At 37.4% G+C, this 19,471-nt stretch overlaps 3 protein-coding genes across 3 annotated transcripts; 2 read left to right on the top strand and 1 right to left on the bottom strand.

The window, feature by feature from the left end:
• The first annotated feature begins 1,079 nt into the window (after positions 1-1,079).
• Positions 1,080-7,102, top strand: fas (Fas cell surface death receptor). Its single transcript, XM_042501537.2, has 9 exons — positions 1,080-1,244; positions 1,668-1,762; positions 2,905-3,039; positions 3,163-3,280; positions 4,047-4,117; positions 4,199-4,300; positions 4,527-4,579; positions 4,875-4,893; positions 6,357-7,102. The coding sequence occupies exons 1-9, from the start codon at positions 1,174-1,176 to the stop codon at positions 6,644-6,646; spliced, it is 954 nt and encodes a 317-aa protein (XP_042357471.2). The 5' UTR covers positions 1,080-1,173; the 3' UTR covers positions 6,647-7,102.
• A 2,220-nt stretch (positions 7,103-9,322) lies between these two features.
• Positions 9,323-15,859, top strand: itprip (inositol 1,4,5-trisphosphate receptor interacting protein). The gene is made up of 2 exons (XM_042501894.2): positions 9,323-9,505; positions 11,908-15,859. The coding sequence occupies exon 2, from the start codon at positions 11,975-11,977 to the stop codon at positions 13,586-13,588; it is 1,614 nt and encodes a 537-aa protein (XP_042357828.1). The 5' UTR covers positions 9,323-9,505; positions 11,908-11,974; the 3' UTR covers positions 13,589-15,859.
• Positions 15,215-19,407, bottom strand: LOC121954409 (glutathione S-transferase omega-1-like). Its single transcript, XM_042501895.2, has 6 exons — positions 19,248-19,407; positions 17,049-17,157; positions 16,715-16,937; positions 16,509-16,610; positions 15,873-15,979; positions 15,215-15,622 (listed from the first exon to the last, which is right to left on the bottom strand). The coding sequence occupies exons 1-6, from the start codon at positions 19,273-19,275 to the stop codon at positions 15,472-15,474; spliced, it is 720 nt and encodes a 239-aa protein (XP_042357829.2). The 5' UTR covers positions 19,276-19,407; the 3' UTR covers positions 15,215-15,471.
• Positions 19,408-19,471: the final 64 nt, after the last annotated feature.

Genomic DNA, 19,471 nt, shown 5'->3' with positions numbered 1-19,471 from the left:
TTACCCGACTAACTCAGTAATCCAGCGTGGTACAGGACCTGGACTCTGCTTTCTGGAAGGCAGGTTGCTGACTGAAGAACAACGTATACAAAACAAAGCTTTCCTTGTACTTTCCCATGACTAGTGGGGTATTTCATTCTTTTTGCATTTCACGCAGTTGAGTATCATTTTATGCTGGCATGTGACTTTTTTGCATTATATTTTGTTATAATTTTCTATCACCTACACTGATAACTTTAGTCTTTAGTAGTTTGAACTACTTTTGAAAGCAGCTTTACTTAATCATAACTATTCCTCTCCCTATACGGTAGCTTTACTATAGTTGAACTTCTTACAGTGTAAAAGCAACACTTGCAAAGTATTTGCATTATGTGGGGGTTTCCAAAACACAGGCATAGTACATCTGACATGAAGATCATCAGAAATTACAAAGCAAAAAATATCAAGTGCAAACATTGTGATATATACATATATATGTGTGTGTGTGTATTTGAAATTTAGCTCTATTTACTTAATTTTGGGAAGTTGTTACAAGTAAACAAAAACCAATTGAAATCACCTTGTGTTTGCAACTTCAGTAAACCAAGTTAGTCTGACCTCACTTGATCATGACAAAGAGGATTATACCAATGATGAAGTATATACTGTATATATATATGTGTATGTATGTATGTATGTATGTATAACTGAGTAGTTTGCAACCAGCAGAATGCAGATATATAGCACAGTTAACTTGGCTTACTTAAGTTGCTTAAAATAAAAAGATTTATGTAAAAGTCATTTTTATGTTGCAGCAACTTTACAATATTAAGAAAATACAAACACATTTTAAGTCATCTTACCAATTAGATATTAAGTAAACATAAATTTAGATTTAATTTAATTAAGACATATTTTTTAAGGCAATTAGGTTTTTTTGGGGGGGGTAGATTTAAAAAAAAATAAAAATAAAATCAACTTGCCAAATTTTACGGTTTATGATCTCAAACAAATCGATTCTTTGGAGATAGTCGGTCCGCCCTTCACTTACTGTCAATCGCTGACAGAAACTGAAACTAAACTTATGTAAAAAGCCCCATATGAATCTCCACCTCCGTTCACAGTACAGCAGAGCGGTCTGAGCAGAGCTAAAAACTTCACCAGTTACATCAGTTTGTTAAATCTGTCAGCATTATGGCAGCGGATTCAAGCAAGTTTCCTGCGTGGTTTTTCACCTATATTTTGCGTTTCCTGCTTGTGTCGGCGTAAGTAGACTGACCACAGAAGTGAAGCTGTGAGGTTATAGGTCTAAGTCTGTTAAACTAACTAATGTCGTCGACAGTGTTTCCGGGTCTGCGTTAACCTCTTATTTAAGTTAAATGTTTAATAAGACTTGACTGTTCAGCTTAAGGGGTGATGTTAGGTTGAGATTAAGTGTTATTTAAGAGGTCATGTTGTTGTTTATGGGCTAAATAATGTGGGAAACAAATCGATGGGTAACAGAATTCACCACAACACCGGGGTTCAAAATTCTACGTGAAATCTAGTTCGCCCACTTAGCTCAGTGTCGAGGAGCAAACGAAGACAACACGCATGTTAGGCGACACATAAACTACTAATATAATCGAGTTTAAAGAACTGAATTGTAAAACTTTTACTTTCGTTTTCTGCCGTTTTCTTATCTCCAGCTCCTTTTGCTGTGCTGGAGGGACAGCTGCAAGTCCTCCATGTGTAGATGGCACTTACGAGCACGAGGGGAAGAAGTGCTGTCTCTGTGCTGCAGGTATGTGTCAGTGTCCTTACAAGTAAACTTCGCGGTACCAATAAGAAATCAGTTTACAGATTTAGCTGCATTATGTTTTTGCCAACTAAGAAGGACAAACAAACAATATGCAATAACAAATGATCAAAGTTAGTATAAATAATTGTGTTTTTCTAGGGTAAATACTGAAGTGGGACAAAGAGTAATCATACACTAGTATAAAATAAGATAAATAAACAACTTAGTGAACATTGATGGTATGTAAAATAACAAGATTTTAGTTTGAATGATGTTAAGGTTATAATATACCAAAAAACACAACTTGATGAATACGTTGTAATTGTTGTAGATTTTATCATGGGATGTAATGTGAATCAGAATTTGAAAAAAGAAACACGTTTGTGTTAATCTTTTTTTTCTTTTTTTAAAAAAGGCATTTTGACACTGTCTCAGTTTGTCAGTAGCGTATTGTTAAACTGTGATGATGTGATACTGGCAAACTGGTGCCACTTTTCACATAATTTTAATGACAGAATTGACTTCTCGTTTTATGACATAGAATGTAAATTTTGTCTCTCTGTACCAGTATTCACCCTAAATATTTGTGGTTCATCGGCTCTTTCAGTCATGCTTTTACACACATGGCCTGCTTGCTCACTGTTTCACTTGTTCTGACTTTTCTAAAAATGCTATACTTATATTATATTTTTTTATTTTTGTCTATCTCATATACATAGGCTATATGTTATGCATACTCTTGGCCTCATCTTGGATCTCATCATTGATGAAGGCGGAAATCAGTGAAATGATGTTATTCTTTTTTGCCTAAACGCTATTGGTTTATGTCTATATGGGTTTCTGGGCAGCAGGGTTAGGTAGCACTATTTATTTTCTTGTTTTTGTGAGCATATGTGCATGCGTTTATTATTTTTCTTTAAATTTCATTAAATCTGAAATTAATACATTTTTATATATGCTGCAGAACTCAACATTAAATGTTTTTAACAAGATAAATTGACTAATTAAGACTGTTAGTGTCTGTTTTGCTAGAAAAGGCGATACCATGCAGACTTTTAGAATATGCTTGCATGTGGCTGTCTGCGTGGCTGCGTAAATCAAAGGCTGGCCAAAATATTTACTTCTGTCTCCGGCCCGCACTGTAGGTCTGTATCTGGAGAAACACTGCACTACAAATCTACAATATGGAGAATGCAAGATCTGTGCTGCAGGGATGTACAGCAGTCACCCTAATTACGCGGACTCCTGTGAGCTCTGCAAATCCTGCTCACAACCCAATGGTACCGACATAATGGGACATAAATTATTATTTTATTTTATTTTTTCTAGATTTTAATATAGATTTTAAGAAGCTTGAGACAAGTCCCTCTAATGTCAGGTGTGTGGTTTTACTGTCCTTTTAGCCAATCAAGAGGAGGACGAACCTTGTACCCCTGCCAGGAACACTAAGTGTCGATGTAAAAAGGGTCACTATTGCAACAGTGGCGCAGAAACCTGCATAATCTGCTATCCGTGTAAAGAGTAAGTTCTGATATCTATAAACTAGACGATGTAGCTTCTTACCCAGGAATTTCAGCAATACTTGTGGTTTTTTACTAACATACACATCAACCATATCAAGCCCTGTTGTGCGGCTACTGTCTTGTTACAAATTAACAAAATAGAGGCCACACATAACCAAACATCGAAATTGAGTTGAGTAGTAAAATGAACCTGGAGCTCAGCACAGCTCAACAGACCCAACAACATGAGGTATTGTCTGAACACATATATGTCATAAAGGCATATTTCACAATTTTAACTGCTACTGTGCATTAATTGAGTTGTCCTCATAGACTGCCAGCAAAATGTAACCCCTTGAAACTCTGAGCAAATTTGTTGAATTTCTTTCAAATGTATATGAACAGGACATGAACATAAATTAGCAAGAAATTAGTAAAAAGTTGCAAGAATATGACCTAAAATAATTATTTTAAGCAAAAATTAGAGGAACCATCTCTCTCTTCTGTTTCTTTTTTTTCCAGTTCTTATTCTTTCTTATTCTTATTCTTTTCCTAATTTCTTGCAATTTGCAGGACATTCCTTGCCAAGATGCATATTGTATTTTTAGCCATGTTTTCAAAAGTAATCAAGTCAATATGCTCAAGTTTCAAAGGTTTAAATGTCCGTGAATTGTGTTTGAATGTAGCACAAGAAAACTGAAGTCAATCCAGGTTTCAAAGGGTTCAGACAAAAATATAAAGATGTCAGTTCTTGTCTTTAATAATTGTTTTTCCTTTGGTTCAAGATGTGGTGATGAGGGCATCAAAGAAGCCTGTACACTGACCAATAACACCGTCTGCAATGAAAAAACTGATGGTATGGTTTAGTTTAGCATTATTGCATTAGTATTTTGTCATTTTTTTTGTGATAAAAATGTAATGTGATTTTGTGTTTTAGGTGGAAATAAGACAGGGACAATAGTCGGCATAATTGTCGGCATACTTGTACTCCTCTCACTTGTTCTTCTAGCTTTCCTTTGGAAAAAGAAATGGTATAGCTGTGAGTATTTCTGCCTCCATACAACTATATGTAATATAACCTAATGAACTCAGTAGAGGGCACTAGAGCCTCTTGTGTTCCTAAAATAATGAGGTACAGTTATAATAATATACGTTCAGTTCACATTAAATTAAAAAAAAAAAACATACCGATTTAATTCTGCTTGTTGTGTCTTCTTAATTATATGTTTACGTATATTGTTTTTTTTTATCATTTATCTCATAAGTTAAGAGAGAACTGGACCCAGGCAACCAGTCCAATGGAAGAGCACATGATTTGGTAAGTTATTCTGCCGAGTGATCGTCTTAGTCCAAGTCCTGTTTTATCTCACCTCTTTTGTCACTCTTGCAAATGTACTCATGTGCTGTATGATTAACCCTTTTCTGTCCCTCCTCGAATGCTCGCATAGCTGTAACTTTTTATTGGAGGTGCAGGTTAGTTGTCTCAAACCTTTGCCGTTAATGTTAGTGTGCATGCTCTGTATCCGTATTGTTGTGGTGTGACATATTTGTAAGGCTGGTGGAAGCAGTTTTCTCACAGTTTTATTAACATTTACTCTACTTGTGATTCTCAGGAGATGCAGTCTCTTACAGGTAAGAAAAGCACCGCAGTACCTTTTCATTTCTGCAATATTAGAGCTTTAATTTCTATTTCTCTATATTTTTGTGCTTGATAAAGGAATGGTGTGTAATATCAGGAGGACTTAGTGACATCTAGTGGTGAGGATTGCAATCAGCTGAAAACAGGAGGTTTTTACAGGGAGTGGAATTATCAGCAGAGGTCTCTCCCTCTCCAAAACAAACAGATGAAGTCATTTAACCTAGTAAAAACACTGAATAAAGCATTTTCATGTTAAAAATCACTGTTTTTCCTGTGCTGTTTGGCTTATCATAGACAGGCTGCTAGCCCTGCACCTGCTAATGTGTGCTCACCTTTTTTGCTGATAACTTAAGTTCAGGAGGTTTTTTTTAGCAGCTGAATTATACTCCTTTGAAACTCCTGTGAAACCTGTGCAAATTGGCTTGATTTCTTTCAAAAACATGGGAAGAAGACAATGAGCAACTTAAGAAATGCCCCAGAAATTAGCAAGAAATTAGTCAAAGGTAGCCTACAAGAAAATTGGCCAAAAAGTGAATAAATTAAAAAACATCAAACAAATGAAAAAGTAATTTTGTAATACATAATTACTAGAATTTTAAATATAATTCTCTGTTTTTTTCCCTTAGCTTTTTTAAAAGCAAATTTTTAAATGTACTGATTTCTTGCAGTTTGTGGGACATCTCTTGCTAGATTCCTTCCACCTTTTTGCCCATGTTTTTGAAAGAAATCAAGTCAATATGCTCAAAGTTTTAAATACTTGTGAAAGGCATCTGAAGGCAGCACAAGAGAAGTGATGCTGATCCAGGTTTCAAAGGCTTAGACTGGTTAAAACACTGAATAAAGCAGTTTCATGTTAATACAAAAAAAAAAAAATCTTTTTTTTTTCTAATATATGTTGTCATCACAGAGGGGCTTCCTGAAAACATAGAGGATAATCTGAAAACATGAATAGCCTTATCTAGAGGCAGTGTTCAGTTTGTCCTTTCTGTGCTACTGTAGAAATATAGCAGAGCCACATGGTGATCTCTGTAGACAAGGAACTGCTCCTGATGTAAATTTTAACAGATCACTCTAAGGTGATAAAAACACAACAGAACAATAATTCTTATTTTCTGATGGTTATACACTAAATAAAAAAACATGTATTATAATTTTTTTTATTTTTATTATACTTTTTTTTGCCAATATAGCCCTCTAAAACCTGCACACTGGACCTTTAAATGAAATAACTGATCGACTAAAAATGTGACTGAATTGAGATTTAAATTCACATCTTTATTGAGAGTAATATTGTGTCAGCTGATTTCTCTTTGAGAGAGTTTTTTCTTAATTAGAGTGAGTGTAATTAATTGAAGATGCTAGCAGTGTATTTGCTCTTTCATTCACTAGAATTAAAATGCCCTTACAAGATAAATAAAGTTGTGATGATTCTTTGTTTTTCTGTCTTTTGTATTAGTTGCACCTGTGGATCTCCAGCCTCTTTTGCATGAACTTGCAGAAGTGATTGGATGGAGGGATGTGCACTATGTAGCAACGCGCAGCCGAATACCAAAAGGCATCATTGAGTCATGTCAGCTAGACCACGGTGATAATCAGGACCAAACACGCAAACTACTAGAGATCTGGGTGGAGAAGCAGGGCAGGAACGCCTCAAAGAACTTGGTGAAAATCCTCCAAGAGGGTGGCAAAACGGGCACAGCAGAGAGGGTGATGGAAATATTGTCTAGAGAGAGTTCTGCAACTTGAATGTGTCTATTGTGAGCATTTTTTAAATATTTGCAGCACTGTCTATTGTATGAATTATCTTAAAATAAGTTAAGATGTTTACATGATAGGTTTTGAGTTTAAACACTTGTTTGAGATTTTATATGTGTATTATGAGTCTTTATGACTGCGTGAAATTTTTAAGAAAAAAATAATTAAGGATTAAATTCTGGAGGACTACTGGGATCTACAGTGGTGTCATAATGAAGGAATCACTATCATCTGCTTCCCAGTTTATGAACTAATAGATTGAGAGTTTTTCTGCCACTATTTCCTGTGTGTTTAGGGTGTAAAAGAGGTAATAAAGATGATATTAGGAACTGTATTATGCTTCTCTCCGTGTGTATTTGTAATGATGATATTTTATGTTGTTTTAGTATTTATGTCCTTTGTGTCACAGCATGTATATTGTGCAATAAACCGATGAATGTATTAATAGTCAAAGTGTCACACTGATTGTGGTTCCTGTTCTGACTGGTCTAGTTTTGATCATCGAGTGCTCATAGACGGCAGCTTTTTCATTTACTTCACTTGCTTTATATATAAAATACATTTTTTGTAAGTATCGTAATTCTGAACTAAAATATAAGCCACCTGGAACTTTTTTATAAGTACTAAGAAATATATATCTCTATTGTTAGTATTGTTAGTAAGTATTTCATCTTCATATTTTGTAACAAAGTAGCTTTACTAGACCCCGTAATTGTTTAATTTATTGTTAAGTATCCAGTCATGAAAAAATACAAAGAGACCTACATCCCCAATATTCTGAAATATCTGTCTTTGTATCTACATTTTTGTTGTGGTGTCTACCAGGAGGAATGGTAAATACCAATGATGATTTTTAATCGTGTATTCATATTACAATTATTATCTCAATTAATTGTTTAATCCATAAAGTATTTGGAAAAAATATTGCAATTTTCAACTTGAAAGAAAATAAAATGTTGTATTTGGTAAGCTGAAATGTAATGTTTTGTGCCATTTTGCTTTAAAAACAACAATGGCATAGAAAAATTGCTAAAAATAAAAATTCTGTTGTCTAATGGTTTCAGCTCTAATTGGCACTTTACATCTGCAACTTCCAAAGCCTGAAGTTGTGACTGTTGTTGTGGCCTAGTATCGCATTTTGAAGAAGTTTTTGGTGTAGAATTTCAAAAGAACAGTCCAAAAAGTCAACATTTAAAATGTTGAAAAATGGCTAACTATGGTAGGAGTAGGATTTGGGGATCATGGTAAGGAATTCATCATTCTAAATGTCAAAAAAGTCATATAAAGACTGAATAATGTTAAATCATCTTGTGGATGCAAAATATCTCTTGTTACCACCACTTAGCAACAGTGTAGCCATGCTTTTTGGATTTTTTTACACCATTTTTTTAGGTTAGATGGGATATTTAATGTTACATTTGACCCACATCAAGGCCCAAATTGGTTTTTTTTTCTTTTAGTAGAGAATTTTTTTGGTTTGGTTTACATTTTGCAACATCTCAGTTTATATAGGCTTAAAAGTGTGGAAATGAGCAAAAACACAAACAAATGCCTTCATAGACATCATCGCTAATGATTAAATAAGAGTTTTTAGGGGTTTAACAACTACTGATTTTCCAGATTAGCTTTCATACTTTCACTAAAGGACCGAGCGCCATCTAGTGGTAAGATTGCAGAACTGAAACTTTGCGTTTATCTATTTGATATAAATTAGAAGAAACTTACAGCACCATGGGTGGTGACGGGAGATCTGAATGTGCACATGTCAGATGAAGAGTGAGTGGAAATGAATGAAGTGATAATAAACTACACGAGTATCTGTTCTCTGATACCATTTGTTGTTGTCACAAAAAATATATACAATGTTCAAAATGAAAAATGATAGGGCAACTTCAGCATGGGTGAAAAAAATAAGTTAGCGAATGAACTATGTTGAATCGGGGCTGGCCCTAGACTTGTTACTATAACATTATAACATTTTCACATGGCTCTGAACCAGCCTACCTGCTTTTCAAAAATGACAATCCACCTTTTCTAGAGCCCATGTTTGGTTTGCCCCTTCTCGGCAAACCAGACATGCCAAACTCAATGGGGGAGGACGCGCTCTGTATATTGATATAAATGGCTCATTCTAACACAAACATAACGATTCTTATTTACAGGTGGTTATAAATTATTTTTTAAAAAATATGCATATTATATGCAATGTCTCCCAATAGATGTATCCTGCACAGTGGACCTTGTGGTAACATTTGCAGTACAGGGCTTTTACTCGAACTGGAGGGATTTTACAGTGTATTTATTTAAGGTCTGAATATATACTTCTTCCTGCAGTACTTTCCAACAATATCACATTTTTATAAGATAATTTTATTCAGTGTGTTACTCAACACAGTAGGTAACTATAGCTGTTAGTTAAGGGATTCAAATGAACCTATAAAGGAGCATAAAATTGTAATAGTCAATAAAAAAAATACCTAAAAAAAAAGTGCAGTTGAGTGCAACTCAGTGTCAAGAGTGACCTCTGCAAATATCTACTCTATGCTGTTTTTCAGCCTCATTTAAGTTCTTAAGAACTCTGGATCGTATTATATATCGTGCACACCATTTATGATATTTAAATTCATCTTGAAACCGGAACTCTGCTGTTCTCAGATCAGAGTGCCTATTTTGGGTTGAAAAGGGGAGGCTGGGCGGTGTCTCTCTGAATGGGGTGGAGCGCACAGTCAGGAAATGTGCAAGAGAAAAGTTGAGAAACAGCTTCCCTCGTTGTTCACATGAGGCCGCTTTCATCCCAGAGCCCCCGACACAACTTTATCATCATGAACTCAGCCAGAGAAGACGGTAAAGGTAGGTTTATGTACTTACTTACATCGTACGTCTTATAAATGTAACTTACTTCTCTATTGTACATCGACGAAGAGCGAGTTTAAGCTGTTAAACATGCAAATATGTTGCCCCAATGATGCTTGTTGCATGTATTTCCTGGAAGGCAAACGTTTTAGTTTTAGTTTGCTTTACATCACTACACAGCATCCTGCAGACAGAGCGCCGTTTGTTAGCAGCAAAGTGACTCATGTTTCTGGAATAATGTTTTCCTGCAGCGACGTTTCCGTGATGAGCGGGTCACTATTTTGTTGCTAAGACAACTGAGAGGAGGTAACCGCTGGCTGTGTGTGTGAACTACATCACCGTAAAAGCACACAGACACGTCATACAGGGTGGTGGAAATAAGTACAATGTTAAGTAGGTACTTTACTCAGTGGTGATATAAGTAACATACTCAGATCTGTTATTCTAGTAAAAGTAGTGGCTATTAAAACTGTAGAAATACTCTGCTACAAGTAAAAGTAATAGCAATAATAATAGGCTACGGTTACATGTAAAAGTCGTGCATTCAAAATGAGAACTAAAGTGTATTAGAATAAAGTAAAAGTATTATCATGCAGAATGATCAATTTCAGAATAATGTACATTATAATTATTTATCAGGATTTAAGGGGACATTTAATTTCAAAACGCATAGTGTTTGTACCATCAGAAAAAAAGTTTTTTTTTTATCAATCTGTGGAGTTCAACTATGGAACAGTTTTAATGTGTAGCTAAAGCAATGACCAACACATAAACCTGATTAGAGTAATGCATAAAAATACGATTTTCACGAGGCACAGGGATGCAGGAAATCTCGAGGAAAAGTGAGTAGCTAAGCATTCAGGCTTCGTTTATGTTGACTACACATTCTTTATTTAAAATATTTTTTACTAAACTACAGCACAGGCCTCTCTGTGTGTCTTAATGTTTGTTTGGATGGACGGAGCCATGTAAGTGTTGGAAAACATCCCAGTGAGTAAGTCATGGGAAGTTTCCGAGGCTCTGTGGCTTCACATACTCTGCCATTACTGCATCGCTATTACTGCTGTCATTTGAAAGTTCAGGTCTGACAGAGATCAGCTCATAATCTCATGATCATACAGTGAGATCACAAAGTACATGTACTTCCCCTGTCTTAGTTTACTTATTTGCCAAAGTAAGTCATATAGGCCATCCCCAACAGAGCAGTGTGCAGTTGTCTCTTTAGTTTGTACTAAAAACTTGGAACATAACCAAGACACTTATGTAATTTCCCCTTTGTACAGTATATTGCATTAGTTGTGGGTTAGCTGATGACGTCCAGGAAAGAAGATAATAACGTAAATGTTAGTTTTTTTCCACATTGTTTCACTAAGAAACTGTACTTGGGCTTTTTCCAGAAAGGGGAGGTGATAGGTATTTTATTTAGGACAAAACGCTTACAGGCACAGTGTTGGTAACTAAATAGGGTTATCAGAGAAGGGCGACCCAAGGGTTCAGTCTTCCTTCCTCCCTTCATGTTGCACAGTCTGATACTGGACGAGTGCGTCACTCAGCCCTCTGCCTCTATATTTAGAGGTACAATCTGTGCTTTCCTCAAGGGTGGAGTGCTTTTTAAAAAAAGCTGGATTTTTTTATATACATACCCTGATTTTCATACATTTTATTCAGCACACCAGCACTATTTTGATGCCTCTGCACTGGCGAAGCATTATTTTTTCAAGTTGTCCATCTGTCCATCCCATTCTTCCAAACACAATATCGCAAGAAAACCGTGAGGTTTCAAATCAAATTTGCCACAAACATCCACAGACCGACGGATGAGCTGATTAGAGTGCACTGGCTAAAGGTCAAAAGTCAAGGTCACAGTGACCTTGAATCCATCTCATTCTTGTGAACATATCTCAAGAACACCTTGAGAGAATTTCCTTCAAAATTGGCACAAACATTCATTTGGACTCAAGGATGAACTGAATAGAATTTGGAGGTCAAAGGTCAAGGTCACGGTAACCTCATAGAACATGTTTCTGGCTATAACGCAGGCATTCATACACTAAACACGGCAAAATCTCATGCAAATGTTCAATAGGATTTAATGATGAAGTGATGAAATTTTATATCCATAAGTTCAAAGGTCAGCTTAACTTTGACATTATAATGTTCTGCAACAACACTTCTCTGTGTGATTGGTGACACTAATCTTGGGTACCCTACTGAAACCGTGCTGACTGTATAGATCGTCTGGAGGAAGATGTATGTGCAGCATCGATGTTTTCACAGACATGTACGTAAACTGTTAACTGCAATAGGTTCGCAGAGGCATGCAACCACAAAGCGGTAAAACTGGTTTTGGTCTTAAATCCATTTGACTTCTCAATAAAACCTCTATTTCTGTTTTTCAGGATCTGAGCTGCAGCTGCCCAGACGTCTGCAAGGTGCTTAAATGTGCATATTAGAAACAAGCTAAAGATGCAAGGGGCCATTGCAAGAGTGTGTATGGTGGTGGCTGCTGCCATTTTAAACCACCCGCTGCTCTTTCCGCAAGAGAACACCACGCTCCCAGAGCAGGACGAAGAGCTGATCGCTCGCATGCGGGAGCACGAGGAGAGGCTGGAAATAGAGCAGGCCCGGCTGGAGAAAGAACTTCAACAGCTGGAATCAAAGCAGGAAGAAACCAGCTCAGAGGAAGGTTACAGTTGGTACTTTTGGAGCACTTTGTCTTTCGTCATATTCTTCACTATCGAGATGTACAAGGTGGATCTTTCCGACGCAGAAACCCGGCCAGTTGAGGATGAAGACATGCTTTCAGACAATGGATCCGTCACTCCCGGGACAATGGTGCTGGATAAGGGTGTCCTGAGAAACTTTTGCGACAAATGCACGTACACTTCAGCACATGAAAACTGGAGGGTGAGGGAGTTTGTCGAAGGTTTTGCAGATGACTTGCTGGAGTCGCTCAGGAGCTTGTGTGACAGGGAAGCAGACATGGAAGTCGGGGATTTTGTCGGCATTGGAAGCATGTTTGAGTCTTGGAAGGTGTGCAAGCCGCTGACGTGCGACCTTATAGTGCCTTTCTCGCCTCCAGATCCGTACTCCTTCCAGTTTCACCTGTGGTGCAGCCCCTCCAGTGACATGCCTCCAGACATGCAGGGCTGCGGCAAAATAAAGGTGACCAGGTTTGGGGAGAATGAGGAGGCCTGTCTCTGTGGCTCTGCTAACCTGGGAGAGGACATGCTTTGTCTGTTGCACAGCAGGGACGACACACTCAAAGTGGACCACAGCCCTGATGAACTACTGTGCGCCAGAAACACACGTTTTTTAGCCAAAGATCAAGTCATGAAGTGGTTTCAGATCTCTGTGACCAAAGCGTGGGGACGCATCTCACACAAGTACGATTTTGAGGTCACTTTTCGCAACCTGGATGCCGCTGGTGCTCTGAAGATCCGGTTCCGTTCAGGGAAAGTCGTCATGATGAACATCATCCCAGTGGTTCAGCTGGAAGATACGGATGCTTATTTTGTCTCACACTTTCCATCAGACTGTGACAGCTCCCCTGATCCGTACTGGCCCCTCTCTTTTGCTGTCTACGAGAGGAATTTGTTGAAACATTTTACTAAACGCCTACCACAAAATTCCTGTCATTTACACTGCCTTCAGATTCTAACTTTCCTACACAGAAAGCAGACAGGGATTACAGGAAAAAGTGCCCTCACTAACTACCACCTAAAGACTGCTCTGTTGCACTTACTGCTAACTAAAAGACCCTCTCTTTGGGGCACCGAGAGTATGGAGCACAGGCTTCGGGACGTGCTCAGCTATGTGCAGAGGAGCTTACAGGAGAAGAGACTTCATCATGTTCTGATCGGGAACAATAAAGTGCCAGAGGAAGTACACGTTCCTGAGATCATTCGCAAAGCAGAGCCCATCAATCTGTTGCGGTCTCTGGTGTTGCAGAGGGGACTTCATGCCGCAACACTCAGGCATTTCAATGAGATGTTGAGAAATGCACCAGCGCTCATACAAGAGTACACACCTCACATGTCAAACGGAGGTTTGCACCACAGCCTGAATGACAGTTTGTGAGCTTTGGCCATGTGTCTTTTCCTGGTTAAAGTACAAGCAGAATATCATACGAGTACTCTAACAAAAAGGTCCACATAGTTATTTTAGTTACGGCTGATATCTTGACATTTGGCATGGTTTTTGCTTCAGCTGCTTTCTTTGCACTTAACAAGGTAACCAGTTTTAATAAGGGACCTCAAACAATAAAAAGAGAATTTCAACAGAAGGTTGTTTGAAAATCACATTGCAAAACAGTGTGTTTCCTACATGACTCAATGGGTATATTGTTTACCTACATAGAGTTTAGAGGTGCACAATATTTTTTGCTGATATCCGATATGCCATATAACAACTCATTTGGCCAATAACCAATACCGATATTGATATATCCACTCTTTTCCCTACCTAATTTACTGATCTTCAGGTCTCCTCTGTAGTGAGATTAACATTATTTTATGCATTCTGTTATTGTGATGGCCCACCAGCAGATGAAGACATAAAATACAGTGGTTTTGACTGTATCGAGCCTTATAATCATTTATTTTGCAAAATAAGAAAATACTTAAACTTAGGGTTGATGTTTTGTACATGTTCACTTTGTCAGTTTAAAAAAATACCAGTTTGTAATGTCGCAGAAATCAACATGTTAGCCAATTCAGATATTTCATTTTAAAGCCAATATCGGCCGATATCGATGACTTGCTGGTTATTATCATGCATCTCCAGTAGAGTTACTTTATATTCAGAGTGTAGGATTATTTCTGAAGCTTACAAGTCCTATTTCTTGTTTTATGAGTACAACCTGCGGGAGAGGTTTTTAGAAGATATTCCTCCACCTTTAAAAGGATCAGCAACAACAAATCTACATGAAAGATGATAATTATAGAAATGTGTTTCACCATTTACCTGAAAAAAGACAAAACACTTTCGTCTGTCCGGGAAACGTTTTCACAAGAATACCTCTCATATTATGCCAGTGTAAAGGTGAAATAATAGTGCTTCAGGGATGACTTTTCATTGACAGACCTGGAAAGTGTTATCCTGGTTCCCACAACAAAAAGCCAAAGGAATTTGACGACTGGATTTTGAAATATGGCAGAAAGTAAGTTCTGTGGCAAACAACAGTTTTTGATACTTGCATGTTTTGTTCAGCAAGATAATCTCCACAAATATACACTGCTCTCATAATTTTTGAAGCAACTTCAGAATTCACGAGTTTGGTATTTATGGACTGATTTTATGTTGTTGACAAACCATGAGAATATCCTATCCTCGTGTAAACCACAGACCATATTTTAGGCATCTAACAATTAAATAATTATAAAAAATATACTGACTCAGAGAAGGGGGAACAGTAAGTATAAAAATGCTAACTCACTTCCGGGCTTTAGATCTCATTCCTGTACCACTCCAATTTTCAAGCAGTATAGCAGTATGTTTGTTCTCATTCATACTGTTGTATATCTGATGGCAGCTATAACAATATACAATATTTTTATATTGTTTATTAGAAAGCAAAATTTTGCTTCCTAATTATCCTCCCTTATACACTTGTACTGTATTATCCAGTTATCTCTAGTTAGCCTGGGGCAAAACATAATGTAGTTTTTTTGTGTATTATAACACAGACAGAAAATCTGTGAGTCATTGAATCTACAATTTTTATTAGAAAAATCACTGCATCTTTGAAAACACCTTGAGTCAGATTGCTCTCACTGTACCTCCTTCCCATGGTTCTTTTTCTTCAATAACAAAAAAGGTCTTAAATGTCCAATAAGAATTTCCTCACTGAATCCAAATTTGTGGTATTTACTACCATATATTTCTCCATTGCATCAAAGTTAGAAAAGCAGACACGACAACCAAAAACTGAAGGACGGTTTAAGTTTTTGCTCACTTCCTCTCTACAGACCATAGTCGTAGTTAGGCTTTCCCTCGATGTAAGTCTTGTAGAAGGCCTTGTAGGTGTCCACACTGTGCATGGTGGCTTTGACAGCCTCATCCTCCAACATGCGCTCTGTCCACTTCTTCAGCTCAGGTGTATCGTCAAGGCAGCTGAAAAGACAGAACAGAAAATCATTCACTCAATTACAGCCCATGAAGTCTTTTTCATTAAATATGAGATATCAGATATCATGAGAGGACATGTCTGCTCTGTTCTGGTGGGATTCCCTGCTTTTTATTGTCTTACTTCTGTATTGTACACAATATTTTTTTCTTTTTGCTTCTCTCTTTGGTGACCTTGTGTGTTTTGAAATGCTTCAATTAATAAATATTTATTTTTGAATGAAATATTATTGCTTACTGTTTGAGTTCAAAGATCTCCAACCTCTCAAACCATGGCCACATCATGTAGTCGATCATTGTGATGGAATTGCCAGCAAAATACTTGGTCTTCTTATTAACCAGGTCCTGAAAAACACACATAACATTCATCAACATAGTACAAAAGACTACAAACCAGACAGTCCGACCTGGGGACCAATCGTGGCCCACAGACTGATTTATATTACATGTGGCTTGCGATACAATATTGTTAATCAGACAAAATCACTTTGCATTATTTCTGTTCACCTCATGATGGCAGGACTATCATACAGTTTGTAGATAAGCACCAAGCATGAACTATGCAGACTGGGCCTCATGCAGCAACAGTTTCTTAAATTTCTCTTATATTTTCTCGCAAGAGAATAAATAAGAGAAGTCAACTCTAAACCTGACTACCTCCAGAGGTGGTTTGCCTGATTGGATCACAATCTGTCTGCGTTTTGGGTACATTTCCACCTGTACCTTTATGTGGACAGGCACTATCTGATCGCAATCCAGTCGCCCAAAATACATTTTAAGGTGTAAAGGGTTTGTTTGTCTTGCAACCTACCAAATCACACTTTTAGTGGATGTTTGAAAAAAAAAAAACAGAGCAGTTGACTTTGCAACATACCTCATTTAATTTGGCAAACTTCTCTTTCAGTTCAGCTTCCAGTGCTGAGACATCCTCGCCGTTCTTTCTGCCCATGGGGATCTTGTAGAAGTACGGTGTTATCTGCAAAAAAACAGTGGCATTAGTACAGTTATTTCATGATAGTAACAGCACAAGTATATAAAACAAAACTCCAGCATTTAGATACAAGTCCTAATATACGATACCTTGGAAAAATGTTCCAGCATCATCTTCTGTTGAGCTTTACCAAAAGGAGAGGAAGGAAGCAGCTTCCTCTCGGGGTAAACTTCATCCAGGTAGTCGCAGGTGATGGGAGACTCGTATATCACCTCACCAACAGCTGTCTCCAGAGTTGGGACGAGACCAAGAGGATTCCTCTCAAGGAACCAGTCAGGTTTGTCTTTCAGGTTGATGTTGATGGTGTCATGCCTAAAAAACAAAATCAGGTTCTTTAATCAAACGCACAGATTATAGGAATTTAATGTTTCAATATCAGTGATGCTATGGTTTCAAATACAGTGTAATAAAACATGTTTTTACTTGATCCCTTTAGCACTCAGCACTAATCTGGTCCTTTGGGCAAAGGGGCAGAATCTCATGCTGTAAAGTCTGATGTGGCCGCTGGGCACCGGACCGGGTGCAGCACTCCCTGGAAAAAATAAAAAATGTTTAATTTCAGTACATGACAAAGTGCAAAGATAAGAAATAGTTTACTTTGTCCATTTGTGTGTGCTTGCAAATTAAATTCATGTGTATTGCCAAAAAGTTTTATAGTGTTTTTTTATTTCCCCTTTTACGTAGCTTCAATGTTGTTGTATGTATGTTTTTTAATGAGATGTACAATGGTGAATGCACATGTTTATGTCTGCTTGTACGGCATGTGTTATGGTGAAACCAAAGGAAAATTTCCACATCATGGACAATAAAGTTATCATATTTATATTTTGATTGTTAGTTTTGAGTTCTCACATTAAAATGGCTGAGGCTGAAAGTAAGAATATTTAGTCAAGTGATGAACTTGAGTACATTTTTGAGTACGTTTTTGAGGGAAAAGTACTAAAGAGTAATTTTTGAGGCAGCTTCAGTCACTAGGATCTTTGTAGATTAAGATTTGACATACCAATAATCATTTTATAACATATGATTGCAAAGCAGTTTTTTAACAGGATTATTTTTGGGCTTTTTAAATGCCTTTATTCGATAGGACAGCGAAAGCGTGAAAGGGGGAGAGAGAGGGGGGTTGACGTGCAGCAAAGGACCGAGGCCGGAATCGAACCCGCAACCGCTGCGGTGAGGACACGGCCTCTGTTCACAGGGCATGTTACACTGTAGAGCTACTACTCTAACTTGAGAAATGATCTCAATAATTTATTTTTCTCACGGGTGTAAAACTATCTGTTTGAACTTCAGCCTTTCAGTCACATTGGAGAGATTATGTGTTCTTTTCTTTTGAGCAAATGCAGTAAGTTTTACACTGAGGACCAATGAGTGACTTATAATAACAATAAATGAGCCTGAAGTACTTCTCAGATATTCTCCTTGTCTTTAACAACTGCATGGCAGAGAGTTGCTGTATGCCATTTCTGCCTTAAAAGGTGTATCACATTCAGTGGTACAGACAATAATCAATTTTCAATTTTTGGTTCATTATTTATGCGGGGGTGCAGAAAAGGGGGAGGCATGTCAAATCATTTTTAGGATGGAGAAAGGACTTTTATTTTGGCTCAGGGAAGCAACATACAGCTTTGAATACATATATTTTGTATTTATTTTACCACCAGTTTTTAAAAGAAATAATGGGATTTGGAAGGCACGTTTCCTTTAAAAATCACCTTAATTAAACCATTAATCATGGACAGAACCTGTACAAACTGGACTTTAAAATCTACCAGCCTCTCAATAGATTACCATTGTTTTTGTGGCTGCTTGGTGAAGCAAATTTAGCAGCCACTTGCATATTTTACCAGCATTTGGCTGGCGGCTGTTGCTAATTGTCATCCCCGATTGTCACATTTCCAAAGGTCCTAGACACATTATTTGGAATAAACACTTCCGTCAGAAAAACAAACCAAAAAATAAGCAAATCTGAGCTTGAAAATCTGAGCTGAAAAATTGCCCTTTATTAAACCGTTTGTACTAACTAACCAGCATGCATAACAAGTAAAAAAACGAGCCTTTTTTTTACTCCAAGATGTTTGTCTTAAATTTCTCACTTTCAAACAAGAAAGGGTAAGTAATTATTTAGCTGTTAATTTAACTACTAATTTATGGTGGAGGGAGCATCGTGTATTTTTCCACAGTCGCCCAGGAAGGCTTAAGGAACATATTTGTAGCTTCAGGGATATAAAGAACAGTCCCTTAAAAAGGAGCCGGTTCTGTTGACTACTTGCAATACACTGCTGGGTTACATAATGCATAGTCATCGTGACTTTGCAGAAATATTGCAAACGTTGCAATTCAGGCATTTTATAGTGTTAACAGTATAATTAACAGAAGAAATCGGTGGGAGGAAGTCAAACATCAGGCTGCATTTTAAGTTTATTACAGGTTTTAATATAAAGCAATGCAATTCAATGAAGAAGAAACTAAACGCGCATAAACAAATCATACGGACGTGGCAGATTTATGGAAGTAAAAAAGGTTAACCGTCATGCTAATTGTAGTTTAGCTTGCTAGCAAAAATGACAAACGCCTGCAAGACGCTGTTTAAGTTAGCCGAGTGACCGCTGTACGTCTTACCTTTGGCAAAACACTTTTCAGTAGACATGTTGACACTTCAGGTTCTAAATAAAATCAGTGTGAAGGAGACAAGAAACAAGAAAGTGCGTATATAAACGAGAACAGAGCGTGTGCACAAAGCGAACTGCAGCTGAATTGTTTTATGTCTGCCCTTCTTCCGGTATGGGCGTGTCGGATGAAATATCAACCAATAGCGTGGGAGAGGGAGGTTCCAGCGCCGTTGT

Source organism: Plectropomus leopardus, chromosome 13, assembly GCF_026936395.1.
Source record: "Plectropomus leopardus strain MGB_pleo_1.0 chromosome 13, ASM2693639v1, whole genome shotgun sequence".
NCBI lineage: Eukaryota > Metazoa > Chordata > Actinopteri > Perciformes > Serranidae > Plectropomus > Plectropomus leopardus.
The sequence above is the reverse complement of the archived record's forward strand: the minus strand, read 5'-3'. Positions and strand labels throughout refer to the sequence as shown.

What these genes read in the sequence shown, in the direction of transcription:
- fas (XM_042501537.2), top strand. Translation starts at nt 1,174, where the DNA reads ATGGCAGCGGATTCAAGCAAGTTTCCTGCGTGGTTTTTCACCTATATT. An exon ending in CGTTTCCTGCTTGTGTCGGC is followed by an intron (nt 1,245 to 1,667) that starts GTAAGTAGACTG and finishes TCTTATCTCCAG; the next exon opens with CTCCTTTTGCTGTGCTGGAG. An exon ending in CTGCAATGAAAAAACTGATG is followed by an intron (nt 4,118 to 4,198) that starts GTATGGTTTAGT and finishes TTTGTGTTTTAG; the next exon opens with GTGGAAATAAGACAGGGACA.
- itprip (XM_042501894.2), top strand. Translation starts at nt 11,975, where the DNA reads ATGCAAGGGGCCATTGCAAGAGTGTGTATGGTGGTGGCTGCTGCCATT.
- LOC121954409 (XM_042501895.2), bottom strand. Translation starts at nt 19,275, where the DNA reads ATGTCTACTGAAAAGTGTTTTGCCAAAG. An exon ending in TGAAAAGTGTTTTGCCAAAG is followed by an intron (nt 17,158 to 19,247) that starts GTAAGACGTACA and finishes TATTTTTTCCAG; the next exon opens with GGAGTGCTGCACCCGGTCCG. An exon ending in CTGAGTGCTAAAGGGATCAA is followed by an intron (nt 16,938 to 17,048) that starts GTAAAAACATGT and finishes TTTGTTTTTTAG; the next exon opens with GCATGACACCATCAACATCA.